Source organism: Podarcis cretensis (assembly GCF_951804945.1).
Source record: "Podarcis cretensis genome assembly, chromosome: 8".
NCBI classification, from domain to species: Eukaryota; Metazoa; Chordata; class Lepidosauria; order Squamata; family Lacertidae; genus Podarcis; species Podarcis cretensis.
In genome coordinates, this window is record NC_137177.1 from 79,266,719 (window position 1) to 79,288,029 (window position 21,311).

The following is a 21,311-nucleotide window of genomic DNA, read 5'->3' on the forward strand; positions in this document are numbered from 1 at the left end:
CAGCAGCTGCATGTGGAGGAGCGAAGACGCGAACCCGGTTCCCCAGATTACGAGCCTATCGCTCTTAACCACTACACCACACTGGCTCTCAGTGGGAACTACTGCTCAAAGCAAAACAAAACAAATACAAGTGGTTTTCAGCGGAATCACATTTGTCCAGGTCCTTCTCGCCAGGGATGATGGGAGTTGTAGTCCAAAAACAGCCAGAGGTCCAAGTTTGGGAAATCCTGAACTAGATTATCACTTGCCTTTACTGCCCACAGATCCCTCCATCACAGCTCTGCCTTCTTTTAATGGAGGGCTGTTGAACCTGCAGCTCTCCAGCTGTTGAAAGACTCCACCTCCTATCATCCCTGAACCTTGGTTGTTCTAGCTGTTGGGAGCTGCAATCCAAAAATATCCAGAGAGCATCATGTTAGCTACCCTGAAGGTATCTAGCGGAGCATCTTGTTCTCATCATGGCCAACCAAGAGCCCACAAAAAGGACCTGAGCAGAACAGAAACTGTCACACTGCCTCTGACAGCAGCCACTAATAGCCTTGTCCTCAAATAAAGGCAAGTTTACAAGGCTGGAGTTTTGTTTTTTAATGTTTTCTCCTTTTAAAAAATCTGCCTGGAAATATGACAGGCGGACCCGATCCTATCTCTTTTGAGAATGGACCAGACTTCAACGGCTTCATCCTTCCCTAATACCATCTGTATAAGGCAGATCTGTTCCTAACTCTCAGTATTATTATTTTTTGTATTTTTTTTTAATTAAAACTTTTCTTGTTTTACAGAAGTATGTGTAATGTCTCTCGTATTTTTTCCGTGTAACATTTTTACAAATCAGTTTCATTTGTTGAGACATTGGGGGGAAGGGGGGGAGATGGGGGGTGAGTGGGGTGGCGATGTTCTCTGCTGTTCATTTGTGTTTCTTTGGTGGTGAGAGAGGTTGGGGTTGGCCTAGGGTGTGGTTGTTTGTTTGTGATTGGCTGTGGTGATCTTTGTTTTCTGTGTGAGTGGGGTGGGTGGGTGTTTTGGATCAGGTTAGCCATATTGATTTGTATGCTGTTGGTGGGCTATTGTCATTGTCTTGTTGGGCTGTGTATGTGATAAAGGGGAGCCATACCGGGGTAAAGGCATCTTCTTCTGTTTGTCCCCATGTCAGTTTCAGTTTATTGGTTAATTTTTCTAGTAGGGCTGTTTCCCATACTATTTGGTACCATTGGTCCATGCTTACTCCTGACAGGTCTCTCCAGTGTCTGGTTATGGTATTTCTGGCTGTTGAAAGTAGGTGGGTTGTGAGTGCTTTGTGGTGAAAATGGGCATTGTTGTCTTGGAATATGTTTAGTAGGGCCAGTTCTGGGGTGATGTCTAATTAACTCTCAGTATTTTAAAACGTTTTACATCCTCGGTGAAGTGGTTACTGCTATCGTATATTTTTTTAACACACAAGCCAGCATCATATTATTCTACATTGCTGGAAGACCCAGGGGAAACACTTTTAACGTAAGAAAGCACTCTATTTTCTCTCTCGCTTAGGGAAATTCCAGAGAAATAGATCGCAGCAAGCCCAAAAGTCCTGTTGGGCATTTAGTGCCAGGTTTCACCCAGCCCTGAGGACAACCATGCAAAGTTCACTCTGGCCTCACTGAGGGATGGAATGATGCGCAGGCTCCTAAGCGGCTCCAGGGCTCTCCGATTCCACCACTACGGCTCCACAGTCACACTGCTGTGCGTCACCCGTGCTCCGTACCAGCCCTTCCAGTAGACCGTGTCCTGACCGCCGTGTTCGAAGCGAACGAAGCAGACCCCAGGACCGTAGTCGGCAAAGGTGTGGGCGATCTTGGGTGCAGGAGGAAGAGAAAAGGGCAAGAGGGTTAGAGGGAAATATTTGACACATAGAATTGGAAGGCACCTGCTGCCGAAAGAAAACAGACATTATTTATGTATGCTGCAACAGCAGCAAGAATTCTAATAGCACAAAACTGCAAAACTGGAGAAGTACCATCTAAAGAACAATGGCAAGAAAAATTGATGAGCTACGCAGAGTTAGCAAACTTAGCGGACAAACTGCGAGAAAAGGGCAACAGGGGCTTGGGAAAAGAATGGGAGCCTTTTACAATATATTTGCAGAAACACCCAAAAAAACATGGACTCGTTGGCAGGATTTAAATAAACATTTACATTTTTTTTTTTACATAAAACAAGGAATATAACACTGTGATAATAAAGTATTGAATATAAACAGCAGAACGTATCATTTGATGTAATAAACCAGAAATGGAAGCTGAGGGCAGTCAACGGGGGTGGGGGTGAAAAATTAATGTTTAGTATTGATATTGGATATTTGTTTTGAAAATGGAAAATCAATAAAATATTATTTTTTAAAAAAGAATTGGAAGGCACCTAAGAGGACATCTGGCCCACGCAGGTGTGGAGAACCTTTTGCTCTCCGAAATGTTGCTGGACTACAACTCCCTTCATGCCTGGCCATTGGCCACGCTTGCAGGGGTTGATGGGAGTTGGAGTCCCGCTACATGTGGAGGGCCCAAAGTTCCTCACTCCCGATCTACATGAGGGTTTCCCAAACTTAGATCTCCAGCTGGTTTGGCCACTAGCTAGGGATGATGGGAGTGTAGTCCAAAAAGAGCTAGAAACCCATGCTTGGGAAGCCCCGATCCAACCAACTGAAGCAGCTAAAAATCCATTCAGCAATATTGGCTAACAGTGGAAGCCTAGAATCAGAGTATTTGGGGATGGGGTACCAAGGAGGTTGCATGATTTGCCTCCCTGCTCAAGGCAGGACCTGCATCAGGTGTGGGGAAGCTTTGGGCCTCCGGATGTTGCCGGACTACAACTCCCATCACCCTTGGCCACTGACCACACTTGCTGAGGCTGATGGGAGATGTAGTTCAAGGAAGCAAGAGGCATCATCACAACCAGGCAAAAGCACTCCAGGTGTGCTCCAGGTGAGAGATGCGGCTTGGAGAGGGGTCATGCCCTATCCTGGTGGCCTGGCAGAGATGCCTGAAGGGCCACTTTCAGGCTCCAGGCCTGCGATTTACAGCATAGCTGTCAACTTAGATTTGAAAATAAGGAACCAGCAGCCAAAATAAGGGATTTTAGTCAACCAGCATGCAAACAAAGCCTCAAGCGGTGGTTCCCATAGCGCAGCAACGCAGCAAAGGGGATGCAGCAAGGGAAACCACCGTCACCTCTCTGCTGGGAAGCACTGAGCAAAGGCAAGTCCCCAGGCAATGCGGCCGATTTGATCGGCACAAGGCATGCAAGCTCCACCCCCCAGTTGTTCTTAGACTCCTTACTGGGTGAGCAATGCAGCCAAGCAACACAGTTGGAGCCTCCCTCCTCCCTGGCCGGCAGGGAGGGAGGGAGAGGAGCTGCTTCCTTTGAAACCCGGGAAATTTAAGGGACATCATCAGTCTGGGACAGCAGCGGGAAACGGCGCTGGGATAAGGGAGTTTCCCGCCAAATAAGGGACGGTTGACAGCTATGATTTACAGATGTACAAAATATATGGGCTACTTTTAAAATGAGGCTGCATTTTAAATTGCGTTTTAACCTGTATTTTAAATTGCTTTTTTTCCCTATTATGTTTCTATTGTAATTTTATTGGTGTTAGCTGCCCTGAGCCTGTCTTTGGCCGGGGAGTGCAGGGTATCAATTACATTTATTATTATTATATACGGGATCAGTTACTAATGTCCACAAGCTAAGCCGATGCTGGAAAAAGGCAAAGCGAACTGGGAATGCTTGCGACAGGAGATACACATGGGCAGGTCCCTCCATCAGCACCCACCTCCGTCCATTCACCCTCGTTGCCTTGCGGGACGGCAATGGTGTCACTCACAAACTCGGCCAGCACCTCCTCTGTCGAAGACAGGAGCTGCACTTTCAAGTTGTAGAGGCAGCCAGCGTCACACCGGGCCGCATACCTGCAGGATGAGACCACAACACATGCGACTATATAACTTGAGCATGAGCCAGTCATGTGAAGCTGGCAGCGGAAGAGCCAAACACAGCTTGAGGCTGTCTATGACGCACTGGGTAATAGATATAGGACGTAATATAGATTTTAATCTCAGCGGTGGCATTTGACTCCTTCTAAGTTAGCAAAAATGTATAAGACAAGTATAAAGATCTGCTGGAAATGTAAAGAAAAAGAAGGTACCTTTTATCATATGTGGTGGATTTGTAAGGTAATAAAAGCTTTCTGGGAGATGATATATATTGAAATGGGGGGGGAAAGGCTTAAAATAACTTTTGTTAAGAAATCAGAAGTGTTTTTATTAGGAATTACAGGTACCAACATACCCAAGGAGCAGAAAATACTCTTTATGTATGGAACAACAGTCGCCCAGATGTTATTAGCCCAGAGTTGGAAAGAAGACAAAGTCCCTACCAGAGAAAAATGGCAAACTAAGCTGATGGAATACGCTAAGTTGGCAAAGCTGACTGGAAAACCCAGAAAAAACTTTATATAGGAATGGAGGGAAATTATAATTTATTTAAGAGACCACTGCAAGCAGATGAAAACATTAAAAGGTAAAGGTACCCCTGCCCGTACGGGCCAGTCTTGACAGACTCTGGGGTTGTGCGCCCATCTCACTTAAGAGGCCAGGGGCCAGCGCTGTCCGGAGACACTTCTGGGTCACGTGGCCAGCGTGACATCGCTGCTCTGGCCAGAGCCAGAGCCAGAGCCAGAGCCGCACACGGAAACGCCGTTTACCTTCCCGCTGGTAAGCGGTCCCTATTTATCTACTTGCACCCGGAGGTGCTTTCGAACTGCTAGGTTGGCAGGCGCTGGGACCGAGCAGCGGGAGCGCACCCCGCCGCAGGGATTCGAACCGCCGACCTTTCGATCGGCAAGCCCTAGGCGCTGAGGCTTTAACCCACAGCGCCACCTGCGTCCCCCTATGAAAACATTAGCAGGATTTTAATTTCACTTGTAATGTGACAAATACTATGGATAATATGGATTGATAAAAAAATATAGATTATGGAATAATATGCAGTTGTAAATGTTGACATTAGGACCCATGGAGGGGATGGGGGGGGGGAGTCTCGAGATCCTCTTTTAGTATCTACAACATTCCCACAGGCAAAGCATCAGCCGACAGGCAGTGGTGGAGGCAGGGTTCAATTCTACATTGAATTCAATTCTACAATTCTACAGGTTCCACAGTCTCTCCACCCCACCCCACTCTTACCAGTCTTTCACCACAATTTTAGGCTGGGTGGTGTCCATAAGCTCCTCCCAGTATCCTTCGGCGCGGAGATCAATGACTTGTGACTTACAGCACCACCTGTAACATTTAAAAAAGGTTAACACGCAAGAAGAATGTATAATACTGCATACTCACCAACATGTCTCTGATTAAAATGGGGACGTCCTATTCAATAATAATACAGTGGTACCTCTGGTTAAGAACTTAATTCATTCTGGAGGTCCGTTCTTAACCTGAAACTGTTCTTAACCTGAGGTACCACTTTAGCTAATGGGGGTCTCCTGCTGCCGCTGCGCCGCTGGAGCACGATTTCTTTTCTCATCCTGAAGCAAAGTTCTTAACCCGAGGTACTATTTCTGGTTAGCGGAGTCTGTAACCTGAAGTGTATGTAACTTGAAAAGTCTGTAACCCGAGGTACCACTGTAATAAGAATTTTACTATTTACACCCCACCCAACTGGCTGGGATGCCACTCTGGGCAGCTTTCAACATATATAAAATCATAATAAAACATCCTCCCTCTCAGGCCACTCGCTGCTAGTAGCATTCTTGGTGCAATACCTCTTCCTCATTTGACAGCAACTGCATAACCTCCCACTTTTCTCTGATGGAAATAGGGACATCCTATTCTATAATAGGGACACGGGTGGCGCTGTGGGTTAAACCACAGAGCCTAGGACTTGCCGATCAGAAGGTTGGTGGTTCGAATCCCCATGACAGTGTGAGCTCCCGTTGCTCGGTCCCAGCTCCTGCCAACCTAGCAGTTCGAAAGCACATCAAAGTGCAAGTAGATAAATAGGTACCGCTCCGGTGGGAAGGTAAACGGCGTTTCCGTGTGCTGCTGTGGTTTGCCAGAAGCTGCTTAGTCATGCTGGCCACATGACCTGGAAGCTGTACGCCGGCTCCCTCGGCCAATAAAGCAAGATGAGCGCCACAACCCCAGAGTCGGTCACGACTGGACCTAATGGTCTGGGGTCCCTTTACCTTTAATTTACCTATAATAATAATTTTACTATCAATACCCCGCCCATCTGACTGGGTTGCCCCAGCCACTCTGGGCAGCTTCCAACTTATATAAAAACATAATAAAACATTAAACACTAAAAAACTTCCCTATGTAGGGAAACCTTCAGATTGCTTAGGGGTCGGATAACTCCCTACCCTCCAACATTTCTCCGATGAAAATAGGGACATCCTAAGGAAAAGCATGACATTCTGGGATCAAATCAGAAACTGGGATGGCTTCTGTAAATCCAGGACTGTCCCTGGCAAATAGGGACATTTGGAGGGTATGAAACTGCCTCAAACTATTTGCTATCTGCACTCAATCAAATGGTGAATATGGGCTTGAATACAGCCCATAATATGGGGAGAAGTTTATCCTTCCCTTTATTTCTGATGCTCAGGTTACCGGCACCATTTCTATTTTAGCCAAGAATGGTACCACCCACAGATTTTATTTTATGTAGGTCATTTAGAGGAGTCTCTTTGATTAAGCAGTTTGTCAGTCTTTTAACTCTCTCTATATATACATAAAAACGTAAGGTTGTCATCACACAGCCCCCACTGGAGGATCTGTGCTGCTGTGTCACCCACAGGTCATGAGTGCCGGTTCACGTGAGGCCCAAACAACACCGCCCATCCACAAGAATGATGCTACAGAACCACAAAAAGGTATTTCATTGGAGGAGTATCCAAAGGGACGTGCCGAAAACCGCCCAATGAGAACTGAGCATGCTCAGAAGCCAGAAAGGGGGGGGGGGGTTCAGAGGGATTGAATGGAGTGACTGGAAACCTGAGTTGCAGCACTTCGGGCTACAACACTTTGGTTGCATGCACATTACTTCCTCCAACCCCAAACAATCCAGGGAACTGTAAGGTAAAGGTAAAAGGTAAAGGACCCCTGGATGGTTAAGTCAGCCCTATATACCTGAAGGAGCATCTCCACTCCCATCGTTCAGCCCGGATACTGAGATCCAGCTCCGAGGGCCTTCTGGCAGTTACCTCACTGCAAAAAGTGAGGTTACAGGGAACCAGGCAGAGGACCTTCTCAGTAGTGGCCCCCGCCCTGTGGAACGCCCTCCCATCAGATGTCAAGGAAATAAATAACTATCTGACTTTTAGAAGACATCTGAAGGCAGCCCTGTTTAGGGAAGTTTTTAATGTTTGATGTTCTATTGTGCTTTTAATTCTGTTGGGAGCTGCCTAGAGTGGCTGGGGAAACCCAGCTAGATGGGCAGGGTATAAATAAATGAAGAAGAAGAAGAAGAAGAAGAAGAAGAAGAAGAAGAAGAAGAAGAAGAAGAAGAAGAGGAGGAGGAGGAGGAGGAGGAGGAGGAGGAGGAGGAGGAAGTAGTCCAGTCAAAGGCGACTATGGGGTTGCCATGCTCATCTGGTTTCATGCCGAGGGAGCCGGCGTTTGTCCACAGACAGCTTTCCGGGTCCTGTGGACGGCACGACTAAACTGCTTCTGGAGCAACGGGACACCATGATGGAAACCAGAGTGCACGGAAACACCATTGACCTTCCCGCCGCAGCAGTACCTATTTATCTACTTGCACTGGTGTGCTTTCGAACTGCTAGGTTGGCAGGAGCTGGGACAGAACAATGGGAGCTCACTCAGTCACGGGGATTCAAACCGCCAACCTTCCAATCGGCAAGCCCAAGAGGCTCGGTGGTTTAGACCACAGCGCCACCCATGTCCCTGTTAAAAGTGGCATACTGCAGATGGATAAGAAAACCCAAGAAGAGCCGCAGAGGTCCCTAGGGTCGTACATCCTGACCCCAGAGGCCACCAAGCAGCCCATAAGCAGGGGGTGACTGACATTAACCCTCTCCATTGTTGCTCCCATTCAGAGGTATAAAAAGAACTCCAAATTTCAGATGTTCCACAGAGGCATCTTGGCTCAAACCAGGCCACCTTAGAGGGCTTTTGACTTACTCAAAAGATGAGACAAAGTATTTATGGACATCCTCGCTGGGGAATTCTTGCCCAAAATTTCCAGGCAGGTCCTCGATTGCCCAGCCATCACCTCCATTTTCCACATCCTGCCAGTGTTCAAGACCCTCTGTGGGATGGCAGAATGACAACAGCAACATTAAAAATATATATTTATACCTTTCAGGTTCATACATTTCAGGAATTTTATAAATTTCATTAATTTTACAATCATTTTGACATTTCAAAACTTGACTTCCTTCTCCCTCTTTCTGCAGTTCCTTAAATACACATATACACACACACACATGCATGTGCACAGAATACTGTTCTTCCTGGAGGAAAATCTATCAATTTGATGTTTCCTCAGTTTCTCATTTTCACAGTCTTATCGTTCATTTCTCCAAAGCTACACATCACTTTGCAAAAAAGGAAAATAAAATTAGTCCTTATGAAAGCTCAATGGCATGTTAGTGTGAGTTTTTGCCTAACACACCCATTTTTGTACGCAAATGTGCCTAATCAGATATTGTTGGACTACAACTCCCATCATCCCTGACCATTGAACATGCTGCCAGGGGCTGATTTTGTTTATCTATTTTAACAAAATTGATATAGCGCTTGATTTCTGGTGGTTTACAAGAATACAAAATAAAGCATTAAAATTATCATTTTTAAAATTTTAAAGCTGCTTTAAAAATAATAATCCAAAGGTGATAAAAGTCAGTGGGAGCTAAGCGATAAAACACACACGCAACTTCTACATGTCTGAACGGGCTTGGCTAAAGAAAAAAAGAGTACAGCAAACGTACTTGCCTGATTTCAAGAGGCAGGGGGTTCCGAAGGGTAGATGCTGCCACACTATAGGATCGATTGCTTACCAGTGCAGAATGGCTATTCTGTGGCACTTGGAAGAGTGCCATTTCTACAGATGGAAACAGGCACACCGGTATATTTGGTAAGGTGATCTTGCAAGTAAACTGATCCCAAGCTGGCTGTTGAGAGCTTTCTATATCAGTAGCAACTTCTTGAACTTGGCCTGGTAACAAATTGGCAACCAGGGCACAGCTCTGATGGGAGGAGGTTTCATGCTGACAAGGCTTGCCAGTAGCCCTGCCACTGCACTAACTGCACGACTAAATGCAAGGCAAGCCCCACAAAGAGCACATTGTAGTAATCTAGCCTTGATGTCACCAATGCCTGATGGGAGTCGTACTTCAGTAATATCTGGAGGGCCAGAATGGCAAGCTAAGCTGATGGACTGTGCCGAAATGGCAAAGCTAACTGCAAAGCTCAGAAACCAAGAGGACAATTTTTTAAAAAAATAAATGGGGGGAAATGTATTTAAGAGACCACTGCAAGCAGATGAAAACATTCACAGGATTTTAATTTCACTTGCAATGTAACAAATACTATGGATAATATGGATTAAAAATATAGATTATGGAATAATATGCAGTTGTAAATGTCGACGTTAGGACCCATGGAGGGGATGGGGTGAAGAGGTCTCAAGATCCAGAGTAATCTCTATAGAGCGGTACCTCGGTTTACGAACTTAATCCATTCCAGAAGTCCATTCTTAAACCAAAACCATTCTTAAACTAAGGTGCGCTTTCCTTAATGAGGCCTCCCGCTGCCGGTACCCCTCCACCATTAGGATTCCGTTCGTAGACTGAGTTAAGGTTCACTAACCAGAACACTACTTCCGGTTTTGTGGAGTTCGTATACCAAAATAGTTCGTAAACAGGGCTGTTCTTTAACCGAGGTACCACTGTATATGGATATGCATTTGGATTGTTATAAATTTATATTTGTAAAATCAAACAAAAATAGTTTAAAAAAAAAAAAGTACCGTATTTTTCGCTCCATAAGACGCACCTTTTCCTCCTAAAACGTATGGGGAAATGTGTGTGTGTGTGTGTGTCTTATGGAGCAAATGCAGGCTGCGCAGCTATCACTGAAGCCAGCGCAGCAAGAGGGAGAGCTGCTCAGAGTTTCTGGGTCACTGGCTTCCCAGCGAAGCAGGATGAGAGACAGAAGGGGCTCTGTAAGGGATTACTCTAGCTTTTTAGGGAGGGAGGAGAAGGGACGGAGGGCAGCCCATCAGTCCCTTCTCCCACCTCCAAGAAAAGCCAGCAAGAGCCACACTATCTTTAAAGAGCCACGCCAAGCAAGCATGCCTGTTGCTCTTGCTGGCTTTTCTTGTTTTTCTCCTCTAAAAACTAGGCGCGTCTTATGGTCAGGTGCGTCTTATAGAGCGAAAAATACAGTATTATCCGGAGGGCCACAAATTAGCCACACACACTCACAATGTATTATTTTTATTCTCATCCTGTAGATTTACCAGCTCCGGCATGCCTTGAACGGGTCAGACAGAAATTCAACAGGCGCAGGCTTTTCCAGCCTAAAAGCACAGGACGGGCAAAAAGTTTCACCTGCCAGATCGCAAGCACCCTGGTGTGAGGTGCCAAAAGCCAAACACAGAGGGGGGTGGGGCGGAGATGGCCACCCTACTGCCAACTCCTATTATTTTTCCAGGATGTTCTCTAGCCACTTGCCTTCGCCGTCCGGGTTCTTGATTAAATTCCGCTTCCTCTTATTCAGGAAGTAGAGGGTCTGCCAGCTGTCGGCGCTTTCCTCTTCTGCATCTTCCCCGGCAAAACCCTCCTGCTGGCATTTCAACAACCAAAGGGCAGCTCCGTCAATCAGGTTTTTCCACTGGGAGCAGACGAGGCGACACACTAAGACCAGTTCGACCGCAGGGAGGGATGCGAAGATCCGGACCAGAAGAGGCTCTGGGAGGGTCTCCATCCTGGAGGAGAGAGCTTGCTAAAATAAGGTTACCAGACGTCCCTGTTTCCCGGATTTGCGAATAAGTCCCCGGACAAATACCATCCCTGGAATGTCCCCGGATTTCATCTAATGTCCCCGGGAAATGCAGCAGTGGCAGACTCAGAAGCCTGGAGCAGTTGGCTCTGGCTGGCTTCAGGAGCTGCTCAGAAGTCCCCATATGATGGTGGTCCAGGGGCTCTAAGATGCAGCTTCCGGGCTGCCTCCACCTTCCCTGACCCCAGCAACTAAGCTGTAAAGGGAGGCTTCATGCTGCCTATCAGAGCTTGCGTGCAAGCAGGAGGGGGCAGGGGTCTCTCAGTTAGGCAAGGGGAAGCCTCCCTTCCCAGCTGAGGGATCCCCGCCCCCTCCTGCTTGCACACAAGTAGGAGTTAAGATAGGGTTGCTCCGAAAGGCAGCGTGAAGCCGCGCTTCCCAGCTGAGGGATCCCCACCTCACCGCCGCTGCTGCTCTGGGCCCTCCTTCTCCACCTTCCATGCCTGACCCACTGCGCACCGCTTCCCCACCACCACCACTGAAGAACCAACAACTCAGGGGCTGCCCAGGCTCATGGAGAAAGGAGATAGAAGCCTTGGAGGAAGGGGAAACGTGGCTGTTGAGGTCAAGGCGGTGGCCGCCCCTCTGCCACCGCCATCACTGCAGTATCAACATCCCGAACGTGTAGTATTTATTTATTTATTTATTTATTTATTTATTTATTTATTTAAAGTGTCCCTGGATTCATTGAAAAAAATCTGGTAACCTTATGCTAAAATGTACTAGGGTTGTCGCCCTACTCAGAGTAGGTCCTTTCAAGGCATGCCTGACTTAGACTCATTCATTTCAACGGGCTGTTTTCCAATGTTAGTCTTACTTGGAACAGAGCCATTATGTTAATGAACATGCCTAACTTAAAAAAATATATTTAAAAGTACTTAAAAGTACACACACACACACACACAGGGGAATATGCGCAGCTTGCAAACCTAACATATAGAATAAGAGAACAAGAAGAACATACGTTTAAAGAAGTTTGGGAAAGGTTTATTGGATATATGGGGGGAGGGAATTGTGTACAGCTGAAAACGTTGGCAGCATTAAGATAGATTCAACCGTGTTGAATTTATCTTAATTTCAAGATTTATTTGAAAAGTAGTTGTAATCTAAGCATGACAGTTGCCTTTGAATGATTTCTGTAAATAATGCATATAAAAGAAAATATCGAAACAGAAAATAGAATTTTTACAAAATAATAAAGATAAATTAAAGTAAGATGTTTATTATAAAAGAAAAATGGAGATTATGGGAAGTCATAGGTTTGTGTAGAAAACGCATAACTGAATTTGTATGCATTTTTTTGTGAACATAGACATTCTTATTGGACTGATTGAAATGAAGAAAATTATGTGCTGTATATATATGGAAAATGAAAAATAAAGCATTTAAAACTTTTTTTTAAAAAAAAGAAAAATTCAACAGTGTAAATAAGTTTTGATGGATGTAATAATGGAATACAGTCGTACCTTGGATCCCAAACGCCTTGGTACTCGGACGTTTTGGCTCCCAAATGCCGCAAACCCAGAAGTGAGTGTTTGGGTTTGTGAACATTCTTTGGAAACTGAACGTCCGACAAGGCTTCCGCGGCTTCTGATTGGCTGCAGGAGCTTCCTGCAGCCAATCAGAAGCCATGCTTTGGTTTCTGAACGTTTTGTAAGTCAAACGGAGTTCCGGAACAGATTCCATTCAGCTTCCAAGGTAGGACTGTCCTGAATGGTTTAGTTTATGTAAAATATGCAGGGATATAAGTTATGCAAAATGAACCATGGAAAGAGAAGAAGAGCAGTCATTGATATTTTAAGGTTGCTTAAGTGAATATTCTAAAATGTAAAACAGAAAATTTAATTAAAAATACAGAAAAAATATATATTTAAAAATACCACCAAATTTAAATCAATCTGACACAGCCAACACCTTGACAGTGGTGCTTTGTTTATGCTAGTTCAGAGTGGCTAGCCTCAGACTAGGAACGCCTGGGTTCAAACCCCCCTAGCCCTGCCAATTCAGCCATCAAGCTCCTTGAGAGACCTTGGGGCCAGTTATTCAGCCAATTTACTTAACAGGGACATTTAAGGATTTAAAAAAGAATAAGAAATAAGCCCATATAGCTTCTTTGAAGGGAGAAGTTTGGCTATCACTAATATGTAACGTATTTTTCGCTCTATAGGACGCACCAGACGATAAGACGCACCTAGTTTTGGGGGGAGGAAAACAAGAAAAAGAAAATTTTGAATCCCAGAAGCCAGAACAGCAAGAGGAATCTAGCTTCTGGGATACTGTGTGGCTGTTCTGGCTTCTGGGGTAACAGCACCAAGCCTCTTCAGGGCAGCAAGATGAAGGCTCCCCCTTCACTGCGCAGAGAAGGAGAACTGCGCAGTACCCCTTCAAGCAAAGCAAAGGATACCCTTCTGTTCCTCCTCTGGCTTCGCTGGGCTGACGGTGGGGAAAGCCGAGCTTCCCTCACTGCCAGCCCCGGGGAGCAGCAGGAAGGCTGCGCACAGCCTTTCCGCTGCTCCCTGCACTTGTGGAGCTGGCGAGGGAAGCCCAGGTGTCCCCCCCCCCCCCCGGCCCAGGGACCACACATTCACTCCATAAGACGCACAGACATTTCCCCTTAGATTTTAAGAGGAAGAAAGTGTGTCTTATGGAGCGAAAAATATGGTAACTAAGAGTCAATGCCTGCGTTTGTTCACTTCCTCCTCCCTCCCCCTCCCTTTTTCCTTTGATGATATTTATTTTTCGGTCATAAAAGCGAGGGCAGTCTTTTTATTTTTTAAAAAAAACCTGATAAGCAAGCAGCTCATCAGGAGCTTTTTAACAGATCTATAAGAAGTTGTTGGGAACTATTTTAAAAATGAAGAGCAAAGGGGCGAGATCCTTTAAAATAAATCAATAATTAGACTGCAACTGTAAGGATATGTTATTGGACTCCATGGGGAATGCAACAAAGTAAACAGACAAACAGACTTTGGGGTATGCAAGAGAAACTTAGCAATTTTATAAGCCACTGCTCAAATAGAAAGAACCTCCCTCTGCCTATCAGCTTACTCGTTCCAACATAACAGAAGCCAAATATTTTCAAAAACAACCAAATTAGCAAGCGGGTGTTTAATTAACACCCAGCCCCCTGGATGAGCAATTCGCAATCTCAAGGATTTAAAAATCAGCCTCTGTTGAAGGGAACCAGACAGATGACGGTTAGCACCACCAAATCTATATAGCATGGGTAGGCAAACTAAGGCCCAGGGGCCGGATCCAGCCCAATCACCTTCTAAATCCGGCCTGCTGACGGTCCGGGAATCAGTGTGTTTTTACTTGAGTAGAATGTGTCCTTTTATTGAAAATGCATCTCTGGGTTATTTGTGGGGCATAGGAATTCATTCTCCCCCCCCCCCCAAAAAAAAAAAATAGTCCGGCCCCCCACAAGGTCTGAGGGACAGTGGACCGGCCCCCTGCTGAAAAAGTTTGCTGACCCCTGCTATATAGGGTTGGAGATAAGCTTGCATGTTGTGATCCAAAATGCATTTCCTAGGGACGTAAGCCCCTTTGAGCTTACAAGCCCCCAACCTAGTTTTATTAAAATCGATGAGAGGAAGCCAGATCTTGGCTGCCAACGATCTGATCAGATCCTGCAGCGATCTCTCAAGAATCTGGGCATGCAGAAGGTCCCATGTTAAGTCCCCAGACACATCTCCAGGTGCAGCTGGGGAGAGACTTCTGCCAGAAACCCTGGAGTGCTTCTGCCAGTCAGTGTAGACAATATTGAGATAGAGGAACCCACGGTCTGACTCAGCATAAGGCAGCTTCTTAAGGTCCTAAGAAATTGTCTCTGAGACACACCTTTCCCCCTCCCTCAGTCACGAAGCAAAGTGGGGGGGGCCTCCGTCCAGCCTCTTACAACCCCCTTCTTTGCACACCTGCCTTGCAAGGTTGGCCGGCTGTGCTTCTCCAATGACTCTGGTAGTTACTGCTATCACCTCCACCGCTGTCCCTTTGAGTTGGTTCCCCACATTCAACCCACATTCAAGTTTTAATTCTGTTAATCAAGGGTCAGCAAACTTTTTCAGCAGGGGGCCGGTCCACTGTCCCTCAGACCTTGTGGGGGGCCGGACTATATATTTTTTTGGGGGGGGGGGATGAACGAATTCCTATGCCCCACAAATAACCCAGAGATGCATTTTAAATAAAAAGGCACATTCTACTCATGTAAAAACACACTGATTCCTGGACTGTCCGTGGGCCAAATTTAGAAGCCGATTGGGCCAGATCCAGCCCCCGGGCCTTAGTATGCCTACCCATGCCTTTAATGTTAGTTGTTTTATCTATGTGTTTAGTCATTCTTGTTTGTATCTGTAAGCTGCCTTGAGTGCCACTGGGCAAAAAGGTGGGGTATTTATTATTATTATTATTATTATTATTATTATTATTATTATTATTATTACCTTGATGAAAAGATGAAAGATCTCTGCCCCCAAACCTTGGGAAACGTCTGCCTTTTTGGAGCAGATGATCCCGAACAAATGATCCATCAAAAGCAACGTCAACTCAATACATTCATTCATAAACCAGTATCATTTGATCCGGGCTCCGTCGACTCTTCTATCAATGATTTATTTATGTTTCTAGAAACGAACTTGCACATTCTAATTTTTTAATGGGGTAAAGTTGGGAGAGGAAGGGCATTTTTGCAAGGGCTCACGTACCTTCAAGACGTCCGGACTTTCAAGGTTGGGGAGGTAAGGAGTCTGCAGGCGGGCGAAAAGGTGGATTTTGCAGGAGGGGGGTGGGAAAGAGAGGAGTTGGTGCTTTCCGTCTCCTAGCGCAGCATCGCAGTGGTCCCTTTCCTTTCCGTGACACAGCAAGTCTCTGATGTCCCAGCCTCGTCAGCAAGGTTAGAGAAGAGGAGGAGGAGGAGGAGGAGGAGGAGGAGAGATTTTTTCTGGGGCGTCAGACTCCGCCTCTGGAGCGGGACTGGTCTAATCTTGTCTGTCGCAGGCAAGTAACTTCAGATCTTGGCTCTTGTTCCCTGTGGCTGTGGGAGAGAGAGAGAGAGAGAGCGCATGCAGACGAACCAATGCAAGCATCAATCCAGGAAAATGTGCCCTGCAAGACCGAGGTTCGCCTTCTCTAGGAGAATGTTTGCAGTTTACGTTTCCAAACCAGGAAAACGTGCCCTGCGAGGAAAACCTTTGCATTGACACTTCCAAGGGCGGTCCCGCGGAAGATAGAGCAAGCTCGTTTGGGTGGGGCCCAAACCAACGGATTCAAACTACAGTGGTACCTCGGGTCACAGACGCTTCAGGTTACAGACGCTTCAGGTTACAGAGTCCGCTAACTCAGAAATAGTACCTTGGGTTAAGAACTTTGCTTTAGGATGAGAACAGAAATCATGCGGTGGTGGCAAGGCGGCAGCGGGTGGCCCCATTAGCTAAAGTGGTGCTTCAGGTTAAGAACAGTTTCAGGTTAAGAACGGAGCTCCAGAACGAATTAAGTTCTTAACCCGAGGTACCACTGTACAAGAAAGGAGATTTTGACTCAACCTTAGGAAGAACTCTCTGAAGGTCAGAGCTGAACCGACTCCCTCAGAAGAGGGCGGTGTTATAAGAATTCTAAGGTCTCAAGTATAAATTAAATGTTCATCATCATATTTATTGTTTATACCCAGCCCATCTGGCTGGGTTTCCCCAGCCACTCTGGGCGGCTCCCAACAGAATATTAAAAACAAGATAAAACATCAAACATTAAAAACTTCCCTAAACAGGGCTGCTTTCAGATGCCTTCTAAAAGTCAGGTAGTTGTTTATTTCCTTGACATCTGATGGGAGGACGTTCCACAGGACGGGCGCCACTACCGAGAAGGCCCTCTGCCTGGTTCTCTGTAGCTTCACTTCTCGCAGGGAGGGAACCACCAGAAGGCCCTTGGAGCTGGACCTCAGTGTCTGGGCAGAACAATGGGGGTGGAGGCACTGCTTCAGGTATACTGGGCAGAGGCTGTTTTCAAGGACAACCATCTGTCAGACTCTGAACAGAAAGTACTCTCCCCCTGCTAACCTAAGGTTACCAGATTTTTTTTCAATGAATCCGGGGACACCTTTCAACTTCCTGCTAAATAGATGGATTTTGTCAGGGGGATGATTTGTAAATCTGGGGAGTGTCCCCAGGAAACGGGGACGTCTGGTAACCTTATGCTAACCATGTCAATGAAACCAGCCTGCACTCTGTACTTAATGGTCTCACAGGAGCCTCCCTCTTCCTTTAAATGTGTGAGCCAACAAATCATGCTGTTGATGGGGACCTGGGCTTTCTCCTCCCAAGTCCTGCCCTGTTGGCACCTCTTACCTTCCTGACTTGATTCAGGTCTTTGGCATGTGTTCCTCCCTGCGGAGCAGCTCTTGGAGGCCATGTGCCTTCTGACCAACGACCTTGCTGTTGAGAGCAGCTTCAACCCCTTGGACATCTCCCACTCGCCTAATTGTTTTTATTATTTTAAGAATTTCATAACATACTGCTTATTTACAGTATTCATGGCCCATTGAATAGTAGAACTGAAACAGGGCTGCTTGTGTCAGAAAGGAAATGGCTGCCTTCTCAAACCCCCAGTTGTGGTCCCTCAATTCCCTGGAAGTCCCCAGCAGCTTCTATTGCTTCTGTCCTTCAAAGAACCCAAGCACCACCACCATAGAAATGGACTGGGGGGGGGGGGGGCTTCTAAAAGTGATTGATAATGGGGAGGGGGATGAGCACAACATTGCCTTGGAGGAAGATCCTCCCCTCCTTCCGGGCTGATTTCTGAGATTTCATGTTCGTTGAAATCAATTCCCCATGCATGAGAATAGAGAGAAAAGAAACAGGAATGTCAGAATGTGAGGAATGGATCAGGCTCCCAGGCAGGGATGTCACATTTTTGAAAGCAGATTTCTAAAGATGCTAATATTTACACTGGGAGGGGCGTGGGTCGGAGAACCTTTTTGCAAAATGGGGACAAGAAAGCACCTAAAAGCAAATTTCTGTTTGTGTGTTGATCTGGGAAGCGCAGATAACATAGGTTCGCATTAAATGGAAACAGTATTCATTCTTCTCTTCTCAAAACTTGCCCAAAGGTCAACACTTTCTTTGACCTTTGATAGCTCTTTGCCATACCTGGTGGTACCTGAAGTATTCTTCTTCTTCTTTGGCGATCAGTGGCGTAGCGTGGGGGGTGCAGGGGGGGCCGGCAGCACCGGGCGCAACATCTAGGGAAATCCACGGGTTAGGGGGCGCAAATCCACGGGTTAGGGGGCGCAAATTACTTGCCTTGCCCCGGGTGCTGATAACCCACACTACGCCACTGTTGGCGATCACTCATAGCTGAGTAGGATTTGTCTTCCATAAACACGGTTTTAACAATGAGTCTGTAAGTGACTGTGGAGGCCAATTCTGGACCTACATGACCTTCCACAGTGGGGACATTGGTTCCCGGGTGGAAGTTGATCCTCTTAGCACGTTTCTCCCTTGCGTTCTGAGTTCAAGCATCTTCAAAGTCCATGACACCTTTGGTAAAGGCTGTTCTCCAACTGGAGCACTCGCAGGCCAGTGTTTCCCAGTTGTTGGTGTTTATACTACATTTTTTAAGATTTGCCTTTAAACCTCTTTTGTTGACCACCAGTATTACGCTTTCCATTTTTAAGTTTGGAATAGAGCAGTTGCTTTGGAAGATGATAATCAGGCATCCGCACAACATGACCATTCCAACAAAGTTGATGTTGAAGAATAATTGCTTTAAGACTGGTAATCTTTGCTTCATCCAGTATACTAGCATTAGTTTGCCTGTCTTCCCAACTGATATGTAAGATTTTTCAGAGACACCGTTGATGTAATCTTTCAAGAAGTTGGAGATGGTGTTTGTAAGTGGTCCATGTTTCACAAGCATACAGTAAGGTTGGTAGTACAATAGCTTTGTAAACATGTATATGCAGGTTCTAGCAAGACCGAAGGCAGTGATTCAGCTTAATGGTTTTATTGTGGCCCCAGGAACAGAAAGGGGGAAAGGATCTGATTTCTAAACTCTTTAGCCAGCCCCTGGCGACACCCACCTAAGGCATGACTGGCTGCTTTGCACCTACCAATGGAGAACCTACAAAGGACTCTATAAGGGCTCTTGTGTACCCCATAAGGGAAAGGGAGCAGTTTTTGTTTACAGCAATTCACTTACTGCCAGGAGTTTTTCAGATGCCATGTTATAACTCAAGTAAGCAAGGGTCACTACAGCAAACCTCTGCAAGGCTCTATGGCAGAACCTCCATTCAAACGGCCACACACTTTGTTGCTGAGCAACAGCCCTTGGTGACATGGAATGGACAGTGTGTCATAGTACACTTGGACCTGGGAAAGCAGGGTGAAAAGCCCCACTCAGCCAGGAGACTCCCTGGGTGACCTCGGGCTAGTCACTCACTTTCAGCCTAACTGGCCTCACCAGATTCTTGTGAGGAGAAGACAGGGAGGAGAAATATGGACCCTACCTTGAGAGAAAGGCAAGATATACATGTCATAAACCACCAGTTGTGAAAAGCTGACCCATACCAGCTGCACAGGATTTCTTCCACAGGATTTTGTACTTGATAGTCCCCTATGCTAGACTGGGAATATCCCCTCCAACTTGCCTGCATTTAGACACAGCCACAAGATTCAGAGTGAAGTCAATTTGGGTTCAAGCAAGACCCAAGGCTTAATGGCTTTACTGAGGCCTCAGGAACAGACTGGGGAAACAGGGAAAGGGGTCTGATTTATATAAACCTCAGCCATCCCCTGGCAACACCCACCTAGTGAATGACTGGCTGCATTGTGATGTGGACTCAGGCTCAGAGGAGACAGAAAGCAGCTGCTAAAGTCCCTGCAGGCAGCATTGGATACAACCCTGTGTTTTCAGCAGGGGCTGTTAAGTGCTGAAGGGACAGCAAGTTGAGCTTTTCTATTGCCCCCACCTTCCACAGACAATAAGACCCTTTTCAGTCCTGCTTTCCAGTGTGAACAGGATGGAAGACGTTGGCAAAGACTTCTCTCTTTATTATTTGCGTTGGCTAAGGAGTCCCAATAGAGGGACGTGGGTGGCGCTGTGGTCTAAACCAGAGAGCCTAGGACTTGCTGATTAGAAGGTTGGCAGTTTGAATCCCCACGACAGGGTGAGCTCCCATTGCTCCTGCCAACCTAGCAGTTCGAAAGCACGTCAAAGTGCAAGTAGATAAATAGGTACCACTGCAGCGGGAAGGTAAACGGCGTTTCTGTGCGCTGTTCTGGTTTGCCAGAAGCGGCTTAGTCATGCTGGCCACATGACCCAGAAGCTGTACGCTGGCTCCCTCAGCCGATAAAGCGAGATGAGCGCCGCAACCCCAGAGTCATCTGCGACTGGACCTAATGGTCAGGGGGTCCCTTTACCTTTAAGCAGTCCCAGTAGCCTGGTTCCTGCAGGTAAGATGCATTTTGAGAGAACTGATGAAGCATCTTCTGTTCTTCACATGGGGAAGTGGCATGGGATGGTGAAAAAGGGCTGTTATGAACATCCCCATCTCTGGGTGGCAGGAGACTCCAGGGGTACCTGTGCTTACCGAGGGTTCCATTTCCTTGGAATGAAGACTGTGGTGTCTTTAGGCTATAAGGCTTTGTTTACACATATGAATGAGGATGGAGGGTTTCACAGCATTAACCCTCCCATCAATCTTGCTTCCCCATTAGGTTTCCAGGGAGGCCCCAAGCCAAAGCTCTGGCTCCAGCTCAGGGCAAGACAATCTTCTGTCTATCCAGCTTCCAGCATCCACCAAACCTACCATACACAACACCCCCCACCCCGCCACAGCCTATACGTCTCCATCTTAGGTTGATGTGGTATCCACCCAAGTAAACGTGTGTAGATTTGCCTTCTTAGTGTTATAAGAACTGTAAGGTCTCAAATATAAATTAAATGTTCCTGATTGTACAAGGCAAACACATACATAAGTATATAAACCACGTGTCTGAAACAGTACAGGAGAGCAATCCCGAAGCCATTTTGACTCTCCCAAATTGACCTCAAATATTTCTCTGCAGTAAGGGAGGAAAAGGGAAAGCCTCTTCATTGTCTATTGCTTACAAATCCTAAGGGCGTATGTGTGTATGAATAGGATGAGCCTGTGACCTGGATTCAGGAACTAAAGTATTAACCAGGGGTAGGCAATCTAAGGCCCGGGGGCTGGATCCGGCCCAATTGCCTTCTAAATCCGGCCTGCAGATGGTCTGGGAATCAACG

At 46.4% G+C, this 21,311-nt stretch overlaps 1 protein-coding gene and 1 pseudogene across 3 annotated transcripts in view; one reads left to right on the top strand and one right to left on the bottom strand.

Annotated features, from left to right (window-relative positions):
* The window catches only part of LOC307222136 (F-box only protein 44-like), a 75,010-nt pseudogene that overhangs the window by 15,022 nt on the left and 38,677 nt on the right, over positions 1-21,311 (top strand). The gene's annotated exons all lie outside the window — the stretch shown is intronic.
* LOC307222154 (F-box only protein 2-like) lies at positions 890-19,319 on the bottom strand. Of its 2 annotated transcripts, XM_079987291.1 has the most exons (7): positions 19,245-19,319; positions 15,758-16,080; positions 10,727-10,980; positions 8,172-8,298; positions 5,214-5,309; positions 3,803-3,938; positions 892-1,827 (listed from the first exon to the last, which is right to left on the bottom strand). In XM_079987291.1, the coding sequence occupies exons 3-7, from the start codon at positions 10,977-10,979 to the stop codon at positions 1,693-1,695; spliced, it is 747 nt and encodes a 248-aa protein (XP_079843417.1). In that variant the 5' UTR covers position 10,980; positions 15,758-16,080; positions 19,245-19,319; the 3' UTR covers positions 892-1,692. The 2 variants fall into 2 exon arrangements, with proteins under 2 accessions (XP_079843418.1, XP_079843417.1); XM_079987292.1 differs by lacking the exon at positions 19,245-19,319 and having other exon boundaries at positions 890-1,827; positions 10,727-10,997; positions 15,758-16,336.